This window comes from Staurois parvus, unplaced genomic scaffold (assembly GCF_062004578.1).
Source record: "Staurois parvus isolate SC_StPar_1 unplaced genomic scaffold, SC_StPar_1.0 ptg000361l, whole genome shotgun sequence".
In the NCBI taxonomy this organism is placed as follows: Eukaryota; Metazoa; Chordata; class Amphibia; order Anura; family Ranidae; genus Staurois; species Staurois parvus.
In genome coordinates, this window is record NW_028318157.1 from 16,185,001 (window position 1) to 16,205,257 (window position 20,257).

The following is a 20,257-nucleotide window of genomic DNA, read 5'->3' on the forward strand; positions in this document are numbered from 1 at the left end:
TGCAACATCCCACAAATTATAGGGAAATTCAAACTTTACAAATGAATGGGGGGAAAAGGACACAGCTGAGGTTCCCAGAACACTGGAGAATTGCACAGCCAGTAAACACTCCACAACTGGCTCCAACTTTATCCCATTGTATAATGACTAGCCAAATCCCCATATCACTGGCCAGAAGCTGATCCCAGCACTGGGAGCACCAGATCCACACTCTTAGACAAAACCCTGAGCACTGGAGAGCAAGGGATGACTCTAGGAACCAGCAACTTCCATCTGCACCCAGCAAAGAGACAACATGGGGCTGCTGGGGACACACATCCACTGTGGCTTCACATTCTATAGGGAAGACCATGCATGGAAACTTGGAAAATGATAAGTGGTTGTCCATAGCAACCTCATTTTTTCTGTTTTATTTGAATGATAAAATCTGATTGGTTGATCTCTCTAAGAGCGCAGCTGCTTTTTACATTTTATGGATCAACGCCTTTGAGTAAGAGATGCGAGTGTGTGCATATATATATATATAATTATTATACAGGATTTATATAGCACCAACAGTTTGCAAAGCACTTTACAAAATGAAGGTAGACATTGCAGTTACAATACAATTTGGTACAAGAGGAAGCAGAGCATAATAAATAAAAAACAAATATATATATATATCTCCATACATACACTCTTTTTTTATTGTAGTGATGACATTTGGCTGGCTGATCTCTCTAGGAGTACATCTGCCCCTTACATTTTATGGATTAATCTATTTAAATAAAGGATATATATATATATATATATATATATATATATACACACACAAACCTTTACCTTACTGGAATTATCTCTGGAGTTGGATATTATCTAAGGCTGGCCATACATTATACAATTTTCTTGTACAATTTTCCTTCACGTTTACCCAAACTATATAATATGAGGTCAAACCTGAACACTTTCAATTTGTATGCAATCAGACAGGCCCTTGCGTTACACAGTTGAAGGTAAATCTAAGGGAAATTGAATAAGAACATAAGATCTAAAATCTAATCAAAAGCAACCCTATTGCATCTATATAGATTACAAGCCCCCAGCTGATGAAGACAGGACTATTTGTGAACTCTACACCACTCCTATTTGGTATTGCTTATTAAACATTTAAAAGACCTATATATCAGAAAACACAAAAAATGCTATATGCAATATGAATCACTGTGCAAACGTTTCCAGATCAGCAGACAAAATGAATATATTCGCTATTTCTATATTCATGGTGTGCAGCCAATTATACTGGAGCTGTCATGAACACAACAAATACAGGTGTTTTTTGGTGTGGCATCATTAGTGGGAGAGTTGGAAAGGACTCCTATTGTATGACTTTACATTTAATCTCATGTTTTCATAAACTGGTGTACATTTGCATATGATCCAATCCACATGTATATGTAATGGCTGTGATCTGGGTGCGGTGGTCTGTGAATTCAGTATATATCAGTTCATGGTGGAGTAATAGGCTGGATCCACCTGTGGCAGGAACAAGCCTTGTGCTGCATGGAAGGGGGTCTAGAAGTGCAGGACTGATTATCCTCCAGCCATAATGTGGGTCTTTCCTCTGCTCTCCCCAGAACTTTAGGTTGGATCTGAAATAAAACAAAAGTCCATTAACAATGACTCTCTCTTCAGCTTCAAACCCCTACAATTTACTGGAAGGCTGCTGCCACCCTGTACAGAGATCTATCCACTGTGTATATGAACAATCTAGCAGCAGTACAAGACACCTTCTGGATTAGACAAATCAGCACTCACTGTCCCCTTTAATGCTTTTACTGCCAAAGCCCACAGAGTAAAGTGTAAAAATCCCAGATAAAGCAGGTGGATGGAGCAAACAACCCCCCATCTGTTCCAAAAATCTGTTTACAGAGCAAAGCTTGCTGAATCCTCTACAAAGACTCAGGGCACACACTTCTAATGATCTGCTTAACCTGGAGCTAGAGCTCAACACACATGCTGCAATCCGATTGTTCGATCTCAAATGCATCGATCAACACGTATGTAGTACAAGGACCTTCCTGGTTTTCTACAGATTTAATAATTTAGGTAGATCCACATATTGGTAAGTCCTAAACTGGTCATACAGTATACAATCTAACTGTACAATGTCCTTTATCACCATCAAATCTACGAGAACCACTAAATAAACTATTCACTTAGTGTGGACCATAGTTCTAAAGGAGATTGTATAATCGGATTGTATAGTGTATGCTCAGCCTAAAGCCGATTGTAATGAGTGAGCAGTGTAAGAAAGATCTGGGTTTAAATATATGCTACATTGTGTTTGCGACTCTAAAAAATTACCTGAAACAAACAAAAAAGACAGTATAAAAGTATGCGTGTATAATAGATTGATGTTGTGTATTTTTTATTTGTTAAATATTGTTGGAAACTCTAAAACAGCATTTACACTCTGAGTTTAAAACAGTTAAATACATACATGATTAAATAAACAAAACGAAAAAAATATAAATGGTTGCATAAACAACAACAAAAATAAAAGGTTTAAGGATAAAAAGTAAAAAAGAAAAAAAAACTTTCGAAACAAAAACAAAACAACTATTAGAAAAAAATATATAAAAATTGAATAGATGAATTAGAAAATAAAATAATATATTAATAAAAGTTATATCATTAAATAGATAAAATAGAAAATTATATAATATAAAAAAAGTCATATAGATAAATCATTGAAAATACAATTATATAATAAAAGTAATATATTTCGATCAAATAGAAAATAAAATAATATAATAATAATAAAAGTCATCTAATTGAATAGTTAAAATAGAAAATAAAACAATATATTAAAGTAATATAATTTAATATAAAAAAGTATTAGAAAGTGCAGGGTGACACGAACTCCTATGCACGGGCTGATCTTTTTCTTTTTCAGAAGTGTGACAGCAATAATTTCATAATATGGATCTCAATATTTGTGGCATTAACCGTTTGTGGAGTAGGGAAGGGGACGTTCTCTTTTTTACAGGGCGTGGAATGGGTTAAAGTGCTGGTGAAATGTGAGAGGTGGGGGCAGGGCAGGGAGGCTCCCCTGTGATTGGCTGCTAGGATGTGATTAATATGCAGTCACTCACAAACTCAGCCAAAAGCACTTCTTAACAGCAGAGAAGTTTGTGTGCAGCGCCTAGACCGTCCCATCCAGAGACTGGCTCCGTGTTCCTCCTGCTTCTCTCTGAACTGGATTCCCGAAATCCCCCGCACTTCCAGCTCCCAATGTATAGCATGCTGGACACTGATATCAAGAGCCCGGTGCAGCAAGCCAGCGCCCAGACAGGGGGAGCCGTGACTCCCGGGGCCAAAGGCAATGCGGCCAACCAGGACCAGGACCGGGTGAAGCGCCCCATGAACGCCTTCATGGTATGGTCCAGGGGGCAGAGGCGGAAGATGGCCCAGGAGAACCCCAAGATGCACAACTCTGAGATCAGCAAGAGACTGGGGGCCGACTGGAAGCTCCTGAGCGACTCCGAGAAAAGACCCTTCATAGACGAGGCCAAGAGGCTGAGGGCTGTCCACATGAAGGAATACCCGGATTACAAGTACAGACCCAGGAGGAAGACCAAGACCCTCCTGAAGAAGGACAAGTACTCCTTACCTGGCAATCTCTTGGCTCCAGGCGTCAGCCCAGTCACCAGCACGGTTGGCGTTGGCCAGAGGATAGACACTTATGCCCACATGAATGGCTGGACTAATGGGGCTTATTCTCTGATGCAGGACCAGCTTGGCTACAGCCAACATCCAGGGATGAACAGCCCCCAGATCCAACAGATGCACAGGTACGACATGAGCAGCCTGCAGTACAACCCAATGATGTCTTCTGCCCAGACCTACATGAATGCAGCTTCTACCTACAGCATGTCTCCAGCCTACAACCAGCAAACCTCCACCGTCATGAGCCTAGGCTCCATGGGCTCAGTCGTTAAGTCGGAGCCTAGTTCTCCACCACCTGCCATCACCTCCCACACTCAGAGAGCCTGTTTAGGAGACCTGAGAGATATGATCAGCATGTACCTGCCTCCAGGTGGAGATGCCAGCGACCCAGCCTCCCTCCAGAACAGCAGGTTACACAGTGTCCACCAACATTACCAAAGTGCAGGGACTGCGGTCAATGGCACTGTACCACTAACGCACATTTAAAGGACTCTTTTCCATTTTAAATCGGACGCTATTGCTTGACTGACAAGCATATCAGAATGCAGAAAACTTGAGGACAAGGAATCAAAAGGGTGATATTTTTTTTTTTTTTTTGTACAAAGTTTGCGCAAACTTCTAGAGCACAATATTTTGTGTCCATTGGGGAGGGATTCTATGGCTTTTGAACCCCACTGACTCCTAGATGAGCTTTTCTGTTTTAATAAGGAACTCCTCATCTTCACTTTTTAGTAACTTTGGGACAGTTTAACCATAATCCAATGTTTACAAGTTTTATTGATCTGCTCAAGGATTTTCTTGAGTTTTACCCAAGTTGTAGATTTTATCATTAACTTTAGCAAAGTTATTATTTTTTTTTTTTTTAACTTTACGAACAGATGTGCGGGTCGCAAACGCAAGATTCCTTTTTTTTTTTTTATTTATAGTAAACTGTTTGTTTTTCCATCACCTGTAAAGTTCTGTAAAAAAATTTTGTTTCATTTTTTTCATTTTTTTTTTGTCTTGTTTTCATGAAATGTTACTGTGAATTTTAACATATCACCAAAAAAAGAAAATAGTTTTTTTTTTTTTTTGTTTTACTTGGTTTTTACAAACTTGAGCTGAAGTCAACCACAAAACCAATAAATTTTCTAAGAGGTATACAAGTGTCTTATTGTTTTCATGCATGCTTTAGTACTATGTGTGAAGCAGAACTGATTGCGCCCATGATTTGAGTCTGACCTATTTATTCATCTATGTAGTTAAATATTTTCTGACAGCCAGCCTGAATTTTTTCTATCTGTTTAAAGTGGGGCCAACAGGACCTATAGGGCGTGCTTAATTCTAATTGCATAACAAGTTGTTTGTGAAATGACTGACATCTTAATGGTGTGAATGTGTATAAAGTTCATACATTAACTTTTAGAGGATTAAGATGCTTGACTGTCATTTTTTTCAAATTTCATTGACCAAGGCTTAAAATAACTACCACTTTTTTCTTATCCTAGTGGGGTTCTGGTTTGGGTTTTTTTTTTTTTTTTTTTTTTTTTTTTCCCTTCCTGGCTGTGGTGTGACTGCAAAATATTTAATGTAACCCAATTACCCGGTCATCCTTTTAACATAGGCTTACATCCTGCTAATGTAATTTTTTTTTTCCTTTCTTCCTGTGGTGGTTATTTCATGTCTATAGGCTTGAAAAGGTAACTACCTGAACTATTTCCTGTTCCTCTGAAAAAAATTTTTTTTCCCTAAAATGATGCTCACTAGCACAAACCTACATTGTAAGATTTGATTTGTCAAACAAATTTGCCAAGGATGTTTTGTATTCGGATCTGTCAAAAAAAACATTTTTGCAAGTGGTTGTGTGGTGTGGGTTTTTTTTTTTTTCTCTGTAAGCTGGTTCAGTGTTAAAGGGTTTATGTGGCTGCCATGTGTTACAGTGGTATACAGCTCAGTCGCACAATCTTTTTTTGTTTGCCATAACATGTTCTAATAAAAGCCAGCAATTACATTTTTGATTTCATTACTATTTTGTTCACTTTAACTGGTTTTGCTGATTCAGACTTATTTTAACTACACCTGATCACTTTAACAGTAGTCTCAACATAGCTGTTGGTGTATAACCCATTCAATAATTTTAATATGTTCCCTCTCATGCATGGGTTCCCCCCCCCCCCCCCAATTTTTTTTACTTTAAAAGTGAAGGGGTAAATGCTGGAGCATTCACTTTTTCTGTAACAAAAAATAGTTTTTTTTTTTTTTTTAACATCAGATAAACAAAAAATGAACAACTTTCACCTCATGAGAAAATTAGAAGTATGATTAGCACCTATGCAGTTCTTTATTGATTTTTGTCATTTTAGTTAAATCTTTAACTCCTCTGCAGACTTCAAAGGCCCAATCTGAATAACCCCTTACATTTGTTAATGTCTGCTTTACAGATAAGCACTGTTTTTTGCATTTGGACCTTATTATGAAGTGTCTTGACTTTGGGGGGGCTTAACTAAATTGTTGCAAATCCAAAATGGCATACACAGTTTTTGGTGGTGCAAACACTTGCATTTATTATTCCTCGGCTTGTTTGAATGTGCAGTAACAACCATAAATCTGTTCAGATGAGACAAAGTGAAAATTAGAATTTGGGTACTATGTTTTTAATACCAATGGCTCTTTACATTGTGCTAATAAAACTAAACGTTTGCTAATGGTTGAGGGGTGTGTCTATATAAATAGTGTTCTCTTTAACTAAAGATCCCTGTCCAGAAAAATATTTTGAGCTTCTGAAAAAAGCAACTGTTTGAAAACTTTTGTGCATAAGCTGCTTAAGTTTTTATACAGTCATTCTGTAAGACTTTTTTTGCAGCACATTAATTTAAGTGTTAACTATTTTGGTGGCTAACAAGATAAAATTGGTCACAAAAAGCTCAGGCACCAGTTTTATGAACAAGACACTAAGGGAATCATGCTTCGTGGGTGCATATACATGGCTATTGCTGAGCAATTGTCAGTAAAGCATAGTTTTCATTTTGTTTACCCCCCCACCCATAAAAGGTGCGTAGAATGTGTTCAAAGTTTCCCATTCATCAATATAAGCACATTTTAGCTGAGGTAAGCACCTTTTCTAGGGGATGGATTTTTTCTTTTTCTTTTCTTAAGTCATGGACTGCACTAAAAATCTACGATTATACGGAAAGGTGGCCTGATTATGTTGGAAACTGTTGCACACAATATTATAGGTGGGTGTTTTTTGGCAGAAATCTACCAGTGTGGAAAGTACACAAACTATTGTGCTGGTGCATCTTAGGAGGCCAAGCCTTATAGGCAAGGATTAAAAGTTTAATAAATTTTCTATTCATTCACATTGGGGAAAAAAGAGGAGACTTGAATCGAGAGCCTCTCATTGTACACTGCCTCAGGTTTTATTGTGGACAATACAGTGTGCCCAATAATCAGATGTGCCTTGCAGGTGAGAGAATCCAAGAAAAAGAAGGAAGCTGCCATTGACAATGTTTCTAAAACAAAAATGCATGTTTCTTAACTTTTTTAATGCACCTTCTAGGAGCAACAATGTAGAAGTAGACTTAAAAACTTATACTCCAGGACTTGAGTTCAAGATTTTTGATTTTATATGTTAATATAAGCGGGAACTATCAATTTCAGAAAAATAGGCTAATAGTTGCAAATGATGTTATTTCAACATAGGCTTCTGGTAAAGAATCTACTACAAATTTGAAAACTGCTGGGAGAAGATATTTTTATAGAGATTATTTTGTTTTTTCTTACATTTCAGAGCCTTTACTATTTTGTCCACAGAAGTAAGCTTTCTACAGTTCTGACCTGAAGATCATTGCATGTCAGTGGGCGCTATATCACAGATCTCATACGAAGATTTGTTTTCCTGGTTTAGAAAGATGGGGCAGCTGCATGGGTGCCTTAACAGAATATTATCACACAATCTTGGATGACATGAACAAGGCAAGTTCTCTAGTGTCTATGGTCAGTTTAACATTTAGACCTTGAACCCCTTTATGGACAAAGTTTATTCTATGCAATGACGTTCCTGTGAATGGTGAACAAACATTTATATTGAAGGAGTTCAGCAGACAGTCATCTCTAGTGTTGGGTTGCAGTATTAAAATTAATTTACTATTCAATTTTTCTTTTGTAGGAAATTAATAGAGTTAGTGGTGAAGGTTATTGCCTCAAGTACTAGTGCAAATGTCTTCTAACGTGAATGTAGTTGTTGATGAGGGTCAAGGGAAATGTATGTTCAAGTGTTATCATCAGGCATTGTGACTGCTTTTTGCTGAACCATTAGATTCACTTGAGTATGGTCATCATGGGTCTGAAGTAGAGAATTACACCTGAGAATTTGAGCTACAATTTACACTGCTGAACCATAAAAATACTCTATATAGTTAAGAAATTGTATAGCCCTCTATGAAAGCTAGAATATGGTGATCGGAGTTAGGATTATCATTACCATTTTAAAGTAGAAGAGCTCTTTTTGTTGCCAACTTTCTTCACTCTAGCCCAGAAATTCCAAGATAGAACAAAACTCTTCTACATTACTGCAAATCTCAGAGGTCAAACTAAATATTAGAGGCAAAGTTGAGTCACAGCTGTGGCACAAAGGTGTTTTTTTTTTTTTTAATGGACTGCACAGTGGCATGCACTGGTGATGTTATCGGCTGCTGCTAAAATAAATATCTTCTAAATGGTGCATGTTTAGAAGATATTTACTGTAGCTATAGAGAAGTCTTATTCTAGGCTTACCAATAGGTATAGATAAATCATGTTAGTTTCCTGTCGCCTTTTAACTTCTGAGCTATAGTGGACTTTTGCACTCAAGAACCTAAAGTGTAAGTCTCAACACTAGGAGTCCTAGAGAACCATAAGATGTTTGGAGTGAAGTTCCACATTAAACCATTTTAAGCTTTGGATGGGGTTGTGGAAGGATTAGAACCTCTTTCAGGCTTTTATTCTGTCTTCATCCTTCCCTGTCAACAAAATCCACCAAGAAAGTGAAAGAGAGAAACTGATATAGCCACTTGTTCCAGCGACAGCTATTTGGGAGATTTCCCAACTACTCCCCATTTCATTAATAACTGCAACTTTTATATTACCCTTTACTTTCTGCACTGGTGCCACCAGAGCTCAAAAACAGAATGAATCTTGTCAATGGGGACACGGATATCAGTAAGAACAGAGGTTCTAACTCCTTAATAGGGACACAGACATTAGTAAGAACAAAGGTTCTATCTCTTCCCAGTCCATCCAAAACTAGAAAAAAAGTTTTGTCTTGTGTTTCAATGTAACTTAACTATCTGCCACACTATGAAATAGTAGTTTTAGGAGGACTAGGCTTTTAAAAATTGCTTCTAAAAGAATATAACTATAGCCACCTGTACACCCTTTCAAGAAGAATATTTAACCATAACATTGTTCTAGAACCTATTGCTTTATTGTGGTAGGTTTTATTCATATTAGGGATTTAAACTAGCAATAGTTTCAAAAATCTAAATCGCATCAAAATCAGAAGGGAAAGAAAATGGTTAAATGCACAATGCGATTGTCAATGTGCGCTTACATTTATCACAGTATACTGAATAGCTTGAAGAGCTATTAGACTGAAAAAGACTGTTTTAAAGGCGGGGTGCCCTCATGCAGAACCCTGGATAGGCATAAGCAGTCTGTGGCTCTCCAGCTGTTAATGAATTTAAACTCCTTTAGTGTTCAACCAACCTGTTATACTTCAACAGAAACTGTTAAACCATATGATTACTATTGGTAAGTAGGCCATGTGTTGAAAAGTACTTCTTAAATAAAACCCAGTCTTGATAAGTTGAATTTCTTTCTTTATCATAGTCCTGCTGGCAACCAACATGCAAACTGTACAAACTGAATAGTTTTATCTATTGTTGTTTACCAAAGACAAAGAAGAACATAACTACCTGACCAGTTCCTTGGTCTACAAACTGAAAGTCCCCTGGATGTCCATGGGAAATCTTCATTTTCTATAATTTATTAAAAGTCATGTTTGAACACTGCAAATGTGACTAGTTATGAGCCTGCATTAAATCCATGTCAGACATGATTCTTTATTAAGCTGAAATTATAACTTAATTTTAACAAGTATATTTTAGGAAATAAATGTAGTGTTTACTGAAAAGTGAAAATTTGCTATGTCATAAGGACTATCTCCAGATGTTAATTGTGCCCAAGCAAAAACCTGAAAAATGTCTGTTCTTTGAAATTCCTTCTCAAAAATAGCAGAACCCTCTCTGTGCTTACAGCTTTATAGATGTATATCTGCAGTGATATCATTTAAGGTTCTGTGCTTGAGTGACATTTTCACATGCTTTGGAGTGAGATTTGGTGATGCCACTGTTGTTCTGCTGACCGTTCTCCTTGCTGTAGAGGAAGCTGCGCAGTACATGGTCTCCCTATACTTCATTTATTCTGTAGATCTGCACTTCTCTAGCTGTTTATATATATATATATATATATATATATATATATATATATATATATATACCTCCATCAGTCATTTTAGTGATCATGCATATGTAATAGCAACCCAGCATACAGATACACCTACACCGCAACACATCACAATGCACAGATGTGAATGCATTGTACGTTTGGGTGCATTGTGTAGGAACTTTTGTGTGTTCAAGATAATGCAAAATAAATAGTAGTTCAGCTATTATGAAAAATTCATCTTAGTGGATTAGTAATAGCCCCCCTCCATTTCAAGTGTTATTGTTTGTTTCATAGAGGGGATAGGAACAAAGGAGAATACTTATTACCTTGCCCCCTACAGTATCATTCATTCACCAATCTCTGCTCCTTTTCACTGCTTGGCTGGTCACAGCTCTCTGATGTCATCACTGTCAATATAGATCCAACAGTCCTGCATTATACGTGAGGATGCCAAGTGCCCACCCACATCCCAGAGGAGCATCGGAGAGTGAAGAGCAGGCTGCCATGGAAGTGAGGAATAAAATAATTATTTCACCTTATTCTTCACTCCTGAATGAAACAAGAATTTAACCCTTAGCTGAGAAGGGGCAGAATGTATTTTCGGTATAGCTAGAGTTCAACTTTAGTTCAGCATTAATGCAAAAGAAAAAAAAACACGGCATTGATATGAATACAGCCTGAAAGATAACTACACCTTTTACCTACCTTTACACTATGGCCTCCCTCTATACTTTGAATAGCAATAGTTATATAATATACAGAGCTTATATGCAAAATGTATATATTACTGCTGCCTGTGGCCTGCACACTCCTGCACTCCATACATTTTATAACGTTGTTTTGTCATAGTCAGGCATCAGAGCCTTTGCAACATACTTTATAGTAATATCCTTGATGGCAATATTGCCCAATTAGCTATTGCAATGTAGTCTCATACCCTGTTAGCCACTGATTAAGTTTGGAGTTTAAAGTGGTTGTAAAGGCTCAAGGTTTTGTAACAGATCTGCGGGGACTCTTCCTCCTCATTGGCTGAGACAGCAGCAAGAGCCTTTGGCCAGTGAGTCAATGAGGATATGGGCAGGACCAAGCCACGCTCAGTGTGTGAATGGACATACTGTACATAGCAGTGACTCGGGAGCCTCCATAGCAAGCTGCTTGCTCTGGGGGTACTTAGCAGGAGAGAGGGGCCAGGGGTGCTGGCGGGGGATCTGTGAAGAGGAGGATCAGGGATGCTCTGTGCAGAACCACTGCACAGAGCAGGTAAGTATAACATGCTTGTTATTTTAATAAAACATTTACCTTTGATATTTTAAGTGATACCCCTTACTGACTAACCCAAGTTAATAAAGCTTTGAAAATCCCTTTGGTCCTTTTCTTGGGTTTTAGACAGGGTGCTGTTAAAATAACTAAGTAACTGGGATCAGTTCAAAAAGCTTGACACAAGCCTATGGCTGTTTTCAGCCACCTAACAGTAATTTTCAAATCTCACTGGAATTATCTGAAATTAATTGTACAATTTTTTGAAAATTAGTTTCCTATTCCTGGTGTGTTTGCTTGGTGAATTGAGCCACATCACCAATGATTTCTGTGACCCCACCCCATATGGTATACATGGCTTTTTTTCAGCTGGACCTTAGTGGAACTGAGTCCCACCATCTCTGGCTCAGGCCCTCTGCTCCCTGCTCATGACTGGACTTCTGTGTTTTCAATTGATAGCTTGTCTCCCAGTGGCTCCCACAGAGCAGATCTCCTGAGTAGATGCCACTGAGTGCAGTATGGGTGGGAAAGGGCGTGTGGTAGACTGAGCCCTCTGTGATCTTCATTTTTTTCCCTGGTGTCCGGATGCCGATGCCCCCACTAGATGATCTCCCTGCAAGTGAAAGATACGGAGCTGCCTACAGTGAGGTGCAGGGGGGTTGTGGGTGTGGGGGGGGTACGGTTGAGTACCTGCACCTGTTCTCTGGGAAATAAAGCCATATATATATATATATATATATATATATATATATATATATATATATATATACTGCTCAAAAAAATTAAAGGAACACTTTTTAATCAGAGTATAGCATCAAGTCAATGAAACTCCTGGGTTATTGATCTGGTCAGTTAAGTAGCAGAGGGGATTGTTAATCAGTTTCAGCTGCTTTGGTGTTAATGAAATTAGCAACAGGTGCACTAGATGGGCAACAATGAGACAACCCCCAAAACAGGAATGGTTTTACAGATGAAGGCCACTGACATTTTTTCCCCTACTCGTTTTTCATTAGTTTTGCATTTGATTAGGGTCAGTGTCACTACTGGTAGCATGAGGTGATACCTGGATCCTACAGAGGCTGCACAGGCAGTCCAACTCCTCCAGGATGGCACATCAATACTTGCCATTATCAGAAGGTTTGCTGTGTCTCCCAGCACAGTCTCAAGAACATGAAGAAGATTCCAGGAGACAGGCAGTTACTCTAAGAGAGCTGGACAGAGTCGTAGAAGGTCCTTAACCCATAAGCAGGACTGGTATCCGATCCTTTGTGCAAGGAGGAACAGGATGAGCACTACCAGAGCCCTACAAAATGACTTCCAGCAGGCCACTGGTGTGGATGTCTCTGACCAAACAATCAGAAACAGACTTCACGAGGGAAGCCTGAGGGCCCAGCATCCTTTAGTGGGCCCTGTGCTTACTGTCCAGCACCATAGAGCTCGATGAGCATTTGCCACTGAACACCAGAATTGGCAGGTCCGCCCCTGGCATGTGCTTTTCACAGATGAGAGTAGGTTCACCCTGAGCACATGTGGCAGCCGTGAGAAGGACTGGAGAAGCTGTGGAGAATGTTATGCTGCCTGTAACCTTGTTCAGCATGACCGTTTTGGTGGTGAGTCAGTGATTGTCTGGGGAGGCATATCCATGGAGGGACACACAGACCTCTACAGGCTAGACAATGACACCCTGACTGCCATTAGGTATTGGGATGAAATCCTTGGACCCATTGTCAGACCCTAGATTGGTTCAGTGGGTCCAGGGTTCCTCTTGGTACACGACAATGCCCGGCCTCATGTGGCAAGAGTATGCATGCAGTTCCTGGAGGATGAAGGAATTGATACCATTGAATGAACCCCACACACGCCAATCCAATAAATCCAATATAGCACCTCTGGGACATCATGTTTTGGTCCATCTGCCACCACCAGGTTGCACCTTTAGACTGTGCAGGAACTCAATGATGCCCTGGATGAGATTTGGGAGGAAATACCCCAGGGCACCATCCATTGTTTCATTAGGAGCATGCCCCAACATTGTCAGGCATGCATTCAAGCACATGGAGGCCATACAAACTGAGTACCATTTTGAGTTGCTGCAATGAAATTTCAGCAAAATGGACTAGTCTGCTGCATCATTTTTTCACTTTAATTTTTTAGGTGTCTTTGAATTCAGTCCTCTGTAGGTTGATAATTTTCTTTTCCATCAAACGATGGGCATCCTTACATTCCAACACATTACCCAGTCCATATCAGTATAGATATCCAGCATGAGATTTTTCCCCATTGAGATTTGATGTGTTTTCAAAGCGTTCCTTTAATTTTTTTGAGCAGTGTATGTGTGTATATATGTATATATATATATATATATTATACACACACACTCACCAGCCACTTTATTATGTATACCTTGCTAGTGCGGAGTTGGACCCCCTTTTGCCTTCAGAACTGCATTCATTTTTCATGGCATAGATTCAACAAATTGTTTGGAAACATTCCTCAGAGATTTTGGTCCATATTGACAGGAGTTACTGTTGTCTTTCTATCAGTCTAACCAGTCTGCCCATTCTCCTCTGACATCAACAAGGCATTTTCGTCCACACAACTGCCACTCGCTCATTTTCAGACCATTCTCTGTAAACCCTAGAGATGGTTGTTCTTGAAAATCCCAGTAGATCAGCAGTTTTTGAAATCCTCAGACCAGCTTGTCTGGCACCAACAACCATGCCACGTTCAAAGTCATCTAAATCTCCTTTCTTCCCCGTTCTGATGCTCGATTTGAACTTCAGCAAGTTGCCTTCACCATGTTTAGATGCCTAAATGCATTGAGTTGATGCCATGTGATTGGCTGATTAGAATCCAAGTCTTAGTCCGTAGGGTTCATTATTGATTTGGCCCACCATTTGCAGCTATAGCAGCTCCAACTCTTCTGGGAAGGCTGTCCACAAGATTTGTGTGGACAGGAGTGTGTCTTTGGGAATGTTTGACCATTCTTCCAGAAACGCATTTGTGAAGTCAGGCACTATTGCCGGATGAGAAGGCCTGGCTCGCAGTCTCTGCTCTAATTCATCCCAAAGGTGTTCTATCAGGTTGAGGTCAGGACTTTGTGCTGGCCAGTCAAGTTCCTCCACCCCACACTCCATGTCTTTATGTACCTTGCTTTGTGTACTGGTGCACAGTCATGTTGAAACAGGAAGGGGCCATCCCCAAACTTTTCCCACAAAGTTGGAAGCATGAAATTGTCCAAAATGTGTTGGTATGCTGACGCCTTAAGGGTTCCCTTCACTGGAATTAAGGGACCAAGCCGAACCCCTAAAAAAAACAGCACCCCCACCAAACTTTACATTTGGAACAATGCAGTCAGGCAAGTACAGTTCTTCTGGCAACTGCCAAACCCAGACACATCCATCAGATTGCCAGACGGAGAAGCGTGATTCATCACTCCAGAGAACATGTCTCCACTGCTCTAGAGTCCAGTGGCGGCGTGCTTTATAACACTGTATCAAACACTTTGCATTAGACTTGGTGAGGTAAGGCTTGGATGCAACTGCTCAGCCATGGAAACCCATTCCATGATGCTCTCTATGCACTGTTGTTGTGCTAATCTGAAGGTCACACAAAGTTTTGAGGTCTTTGGCTATTGACTCTGCAGACAGTTGGTGTCTTCTGCGCACTGTGTGCTTCAGCATGCGCTGACCCCGCTCTGTCATTTTATGTGGCCTACCACTTTGTGGCTGAGTTGCTGTTGTTCCCAGTTGCTTCCACTTTGTTATACCACTAACAGTTGACAGTGGAATATTTAGTAGCAAAGAAATTTCACGTATGGACTTATTGCAGAGGCGGCAACCTATCACAATACCACGCTTGGATTCACTGAGCTCCTGAGAGCAACCGGATGTTTCACAAATGTTTGTAGAAGCAATCTGCATGCCTAGGTGCTTGATTTTTTTACACCTGTGGCCATGGAGGTGATTGGAAGACCTGAGGCCAATGATTTGGAGGGATGTCCTAATCCTTTTGGCAATATAGTGTGTGTGTATATATATATATATATATAATTTTTTTTTCTTTTTTTATTTATATCTCAGTCATCAGACTTCAATGCTCATTAATGAGTTTTTATATCATTTTAATGGCATTTTAAATATTCTTTGTCAGTTTATTGTTGTATTGTGTAAATGGCCGGGAATGTTTCAAAATCTAGCATTAATGTACTTTCAATTTATTTAAAAATAGGACCTTAATTGAACAGCTCTTCATAGGGCTCTCCAAACAACTGTTATACAAGCGGGACAATGACCTGTATTTACCCAGCGCATTTAAAATCGCACATTCAATTATAAAGCAGAAGCATTCATTATGTCACTTTTAAGCTGGGATTCGGGCAGTGTATTTGTGTGCTCTGGCTTTTCTGGGAGGCCCCAGCTAGGGAAGAGTGAGGGTGTTCCATGGGAGAAAAGGCCATTGTTGTCATTTCTGCTCAATTATAGCTGAATTTGATTAGGATCAGTAATTCCGAGTGATCTTGTGTCTGTTGATAGTGAAGGCAGCAAGAGAGCCTGTGACCTTAGGTAACCAACAGCCATGTGTACAGCACGGAAAAATACCAGAAACCATTTATATGATGGTGATGATGAGGATAACAACAATTTCATAATAAAATGCGATGTTCCAGTTTTATGAGAATCTGTTAACTGATCAGAACACTTGAACATGCAACACCTTAGTAGTCATATAACATGGTATGTTTTTCCTAAATCTTTAGATGTCAGATTAATGTTATAATAGAATACTAACCAAATTTACTGTGGCTTTTTGAACAATTTTCTGCATTGTTGAGAGCTTCTGACACTATGCAGTTTTCTATAACAAAGTGGGAGTTTGGGCGAAGATGAAAGTGGCTTTCTCACTGCTGATTACCAAGCAATTTGGTAGGTTTGTTTTTGGCACTGACCCCTTAGTTCTATCACAGCATTCTTGGCGCCTGGAATATCCTATAAAAGGATATAAAAGCATGTACAGTATTTTACAAAATGTCCTAAGACATAAGAATCCCGCAAACCCTTATCCTTCTCCCTTACTCAGAACGTAAAGAGGTATTAAACCCAAAAACCAAAAATGTAACATATTGCAGCTCAACAATCCCTAAACATGATGTCTGTATTAGTTTTATTTTTTACATTTTATTTTCACCTGGTGATCCAGCGAGTAACACACTTCCTGTCTTAAGCTGGCCATACATGAACTAAAATTTGTCTGGTTCAGTGGGCACCAACCGAATTTCGATCCATATATTGTCATTTTTGGTTGAGTTGGATATTTTTTGCCAACAGAACACAATAGTGTTGAAGGAGACATTACCGTATCAATACTGGCTGTGTTGATGGGGGAATAGACTGGTTTTCGTTTCTTCCACCAATAGTGAAAGGAAAGGTAATTGAATCATCTATGGGCTGCTTTAGAGTGTCTCCTACATCTATGGAGGAGCAATAAAGCCATCTTTGGACAACAGCATTGTCAATCTGAGGGTAGTGTTGGTTACACCAGTAGATTTTGACTTGACTAACAAATTCTAGCCAATGTCCAGCTAACATGTTTTCAACAATTACAGCTTATTTTCTTTTTGGGATAAAGGTTTTACATTCATGAATAAAAGCCGACCATTGTAAGCACACCCATCAGTGTGAAAATAAGGGACAAAAGCTTAAAAAAGATATAATAATACAGTCACCCCATCAATGGACTGGTAAATCACAATATAATAACCATGACAGGAATATACCTCTGTTGCATTCAGCAGGCAGTAGTGAATAGGGCAACATTTTAACTGCCCCACAAGAACACACAGTTGCAGCATGGTTGTTCAGTATTTAGGGGGTTAAAACAGGTGGTGAGGAAGCTATGCAATACCTTCTCACCGCTTTTCTCTAGCTCTCTGAAGAGCGATCCGAACGCAAATCGAGTTTTAAACCAGCAAAGCAAGTGTAAACGAGGCCTAATTAGAAATAACCACGAAACTAGCCCCTTGCTCTGTATACTCACAGGAATGTTATGGGCGTTCATCGGGCTCTTAACCCACCGCACCCCACAATGCATTGCGCTCTGACAGTGCATTGTGATTGGCCAAAGCAATGCACCTTACCGTAGGTCAGGTGCAATGCTTTGACCAACCACAACACAATTGGGTGGAGCTATCAGTGACATCACCGCTAGCTCCGCCCAATTGTTTACGTCTGACCTGCAAATGTGGGTGTGGATATTCCCATCCCAGTCACTTATGTAATGCCTGGTATGGCTTTTAGGGGGAACCCCTTGCCCTTTATTTATTTTTTAGTTCTTACTGTGGGGTCCCTTCTAACTTTCCTACCAGGCCTAAAGAGTGGGGGTGGGGAATGATCCGATGCTTTTTTGCTTTAATAAAAATAAAATTTTTTAAAAATGTATAATTTTTTTTTTCACTGATTCATGTCCCTCAGGGCAATACCCAAGTCCCCATACCCCTTTTATAGTCAATAACTTGCATATAAGCCTTCAAAATGGGCACTTTTGAATTTACAAGTTTGAGTTTCATAGACTTTCATTAAGTTTGAGGTTCGCGGCCAAACTTTCGGTAGAGTCAAATGTTCGACCACGAACTGAACAGGGGGGTGTTCGGTCCATCACTACTCTGCACCGAATTATACTATTAGCAATAGCAATGCCTGCACAAAACAACAAAGTAAAAATGATTTCTACAATATTACAGTATGCTGTACAATTCTATATTCCTGATTCACATGTGACAAAGCTCTTTTAAAAAAAGATGAGAATAAACAAAACAGAATGAACTTTCTTTGAAACAGCTTTAATCGCATGATGTTAGGCGTGCATCACACAACAATACAAATAGAAAAGACTGTTATCTGAATGACAAAAAGTTTCCTTCTTACACAGCCACTGATCGCTGGAAAGTTGCCAAACAAAGTTTTTTTAATCAAAAGACCCTAACTATCCAAAATTTTAAGGTGTGTCCAACTGATTTCGCAGATGAGGTTTGTAGATCGATCTGCTAAAATGGCACTTTGCAGAACATCACCTAACTCTACAACTCTGTGCTTGATGTACTCTCAGCCTCATCCCTCCTAAACAATTTCTCTCTACTATGAGAAACATTTATCTTAAGCTTTATACTTTTTTTTCTCCACACATTATGCTTCAGGCATGTAATTATGACAACAATGTATCTCCATCCCCTTCCCTGCCTTGATAAATTACTGCTACTGCCATTTTAAGCCTCGGATGTTTTTCGCGTTTTTTCTAATCCATTTTTAGCTGATGTCTGCATGTCCCTAAGCCTCACCCAGACAGACCTTCAGCACTTCAGTCAGGCACATTGAGCAGATATGCAGAGTATGCTGCACTGTTGCCTAACACATTTTAGCATTGATTTCAGCAGTGTGAATCTAAAAGGTTCTTCATAATATCATTGCTGTTATAAATATTCAGTGTTTACATAAAAGGACACACTTCAAGTGTACCACCGTCTTACTGTTATATTGTATTTTGCTCAGCAAGGCTTTAAAGTTGAACTCCAGGAAAACAGCTAAATAAACAGATAAAATGCATCTAAGGTAGGCATTTTAATTGGCAATGGATTTGTATTTCTTTCCAACTGATTTTTTTTTTTGAAATGGTGGGCTAACTCTTTAAGCGGTACTTACAGATCTTGTCCCTCTCCCAGCTTATGACTCTAGAAAGAAAAAGATGGATGGCAGCTGGACGTTATACTGTCAAATCCATTATCACCCATACAAACAACATATCAATGAAAATTGTTTATTGTATATACTCAAAGTCTATGCTCCAATGAAGGGGGAATTGGCCGTTTTATTCAATTCATTGATGAACAATGAAAGCTTCCTTGGACTAATTTTTGGTTTGATGCTCTCCATGCAATCTTTTACATTTGGATTTTGAGTACCCTGTCTGGCAATAGCAGTTTCACCAGGGCAATTAGGCCTTATAATATTGTCTGATATTCAGCAATATTGCATTAGTAATTTTTGTTGTTCCAAGCAATTCTCCGATACTTTTTTCTGGACCCACCTTGTGACATGACAGTTAAAGAAGAAGCAATAGACTATCGAGCTCATATCTCTGTTGCTTTGCTCTCTCCACTGGTCAGCTTGTTCCTTGTTAGCACCTGAGCACTACAGAACTTATGTTGCTTCTTCCTCTTCTGATCCTAGTTTTGCTGTTCATTGACTCTAAGAGGCTAATACCAAGTCAAATTCAAGTTGATCAATGAAAATGGATCAGAATTAGAGATGAGCTCATCAGTCTACTGATATCACCATATTCAGATGATATACAATGATATGACAAAACCATCTGAGACTCCTGTCATCTTCACTTTGGAGGACACTCACAGGCACCACCATGCTGCCTTGCATCCCTACTAGAACCTCCTTTGTACATTTTCCACTCTAACATCCAACCATGAGGAATTTTGTTTCTAGATACCACCCCTACATAAAAGAAGCTAAAGAATGACATTTGTGCCAATACCTGCATGTACATGTATCTGCTCAGATTGTTTTTCAGAGCATTCTCAACCAGACAAATTGCTGGCATTTCCTTCATGCAGTAGCAGTGTGGTGGTCTAGATGTTCATTGGGAATTTAGAAATCGGAAAGGTGAGGGTAAGGAAGAAGCACTTAATAACATAGAATCTATTATTTGTTTCTAGAAAACTGTTTGTAACAAATTTCACTCAGTTGGGTGGTGGTGACAATGATGTAGCAGTGGAAAGGCCAAGTGACCACAAAGAAAGGCAGCTGATGTCGAAGTGAGG

At 39.2% G+C, this 20,257-nt stretch overlaps 1 protein-coding gene and 2 long non-coding RNA genes across 3 annotated transcripts in view; all 3 read left to right on the plus strand.

The window, feature by feature from the left end:
• The window catches only part of LOC149456521 (uncharacterized), a 5,843-nt gene extending 3,455 nt beyond the window's left edge, over positions 1–2,388 (plus strand). Inside the window, exon 2 of the long non-coding RNA XR_016313872.1 lies at positions 1–2,388. This exon is cut by the window's left edge and continues 1,238 nt beyond it. This is a non-coding gene — a long non-coding RNA (uncharacterized LOC149456521).
• LOC149456520 (uncharacterized) overlaps positions 1–20,257 on the plus strand; it is a 98,314-nt gene that overhangs the window by 40,077 nt on the left and 37,980 nt on the right. The gene's annotated exons all lie outside the window — the stretch shown is intronic.
• On the plus strand, positions 3,079–5,698 carry SOX3 (SRY-box transcription factor 3). Its single transcript, XM_089684964.1, has one exon. The coding sequence runs from the start codon at positions 3,274–3,276 to the stop codon at positions 4,192–4,194; it is 921 nt and encodes a 306-aa protein (XP_089541090.1). The 5' UTR covers positions 3,079–3,273; the 3' UTR covers positions 4,195–5,698.

Bases quoted from the DNA above. Each gene is read 5' to 3' on its own strand.
- SOX3 (XM_089684964.1), top strand. From the start codon at position 3,274: ATGTATAGCATGCTGGACACTGATATCAAGAGCCCGGTGCAGCAAGCC.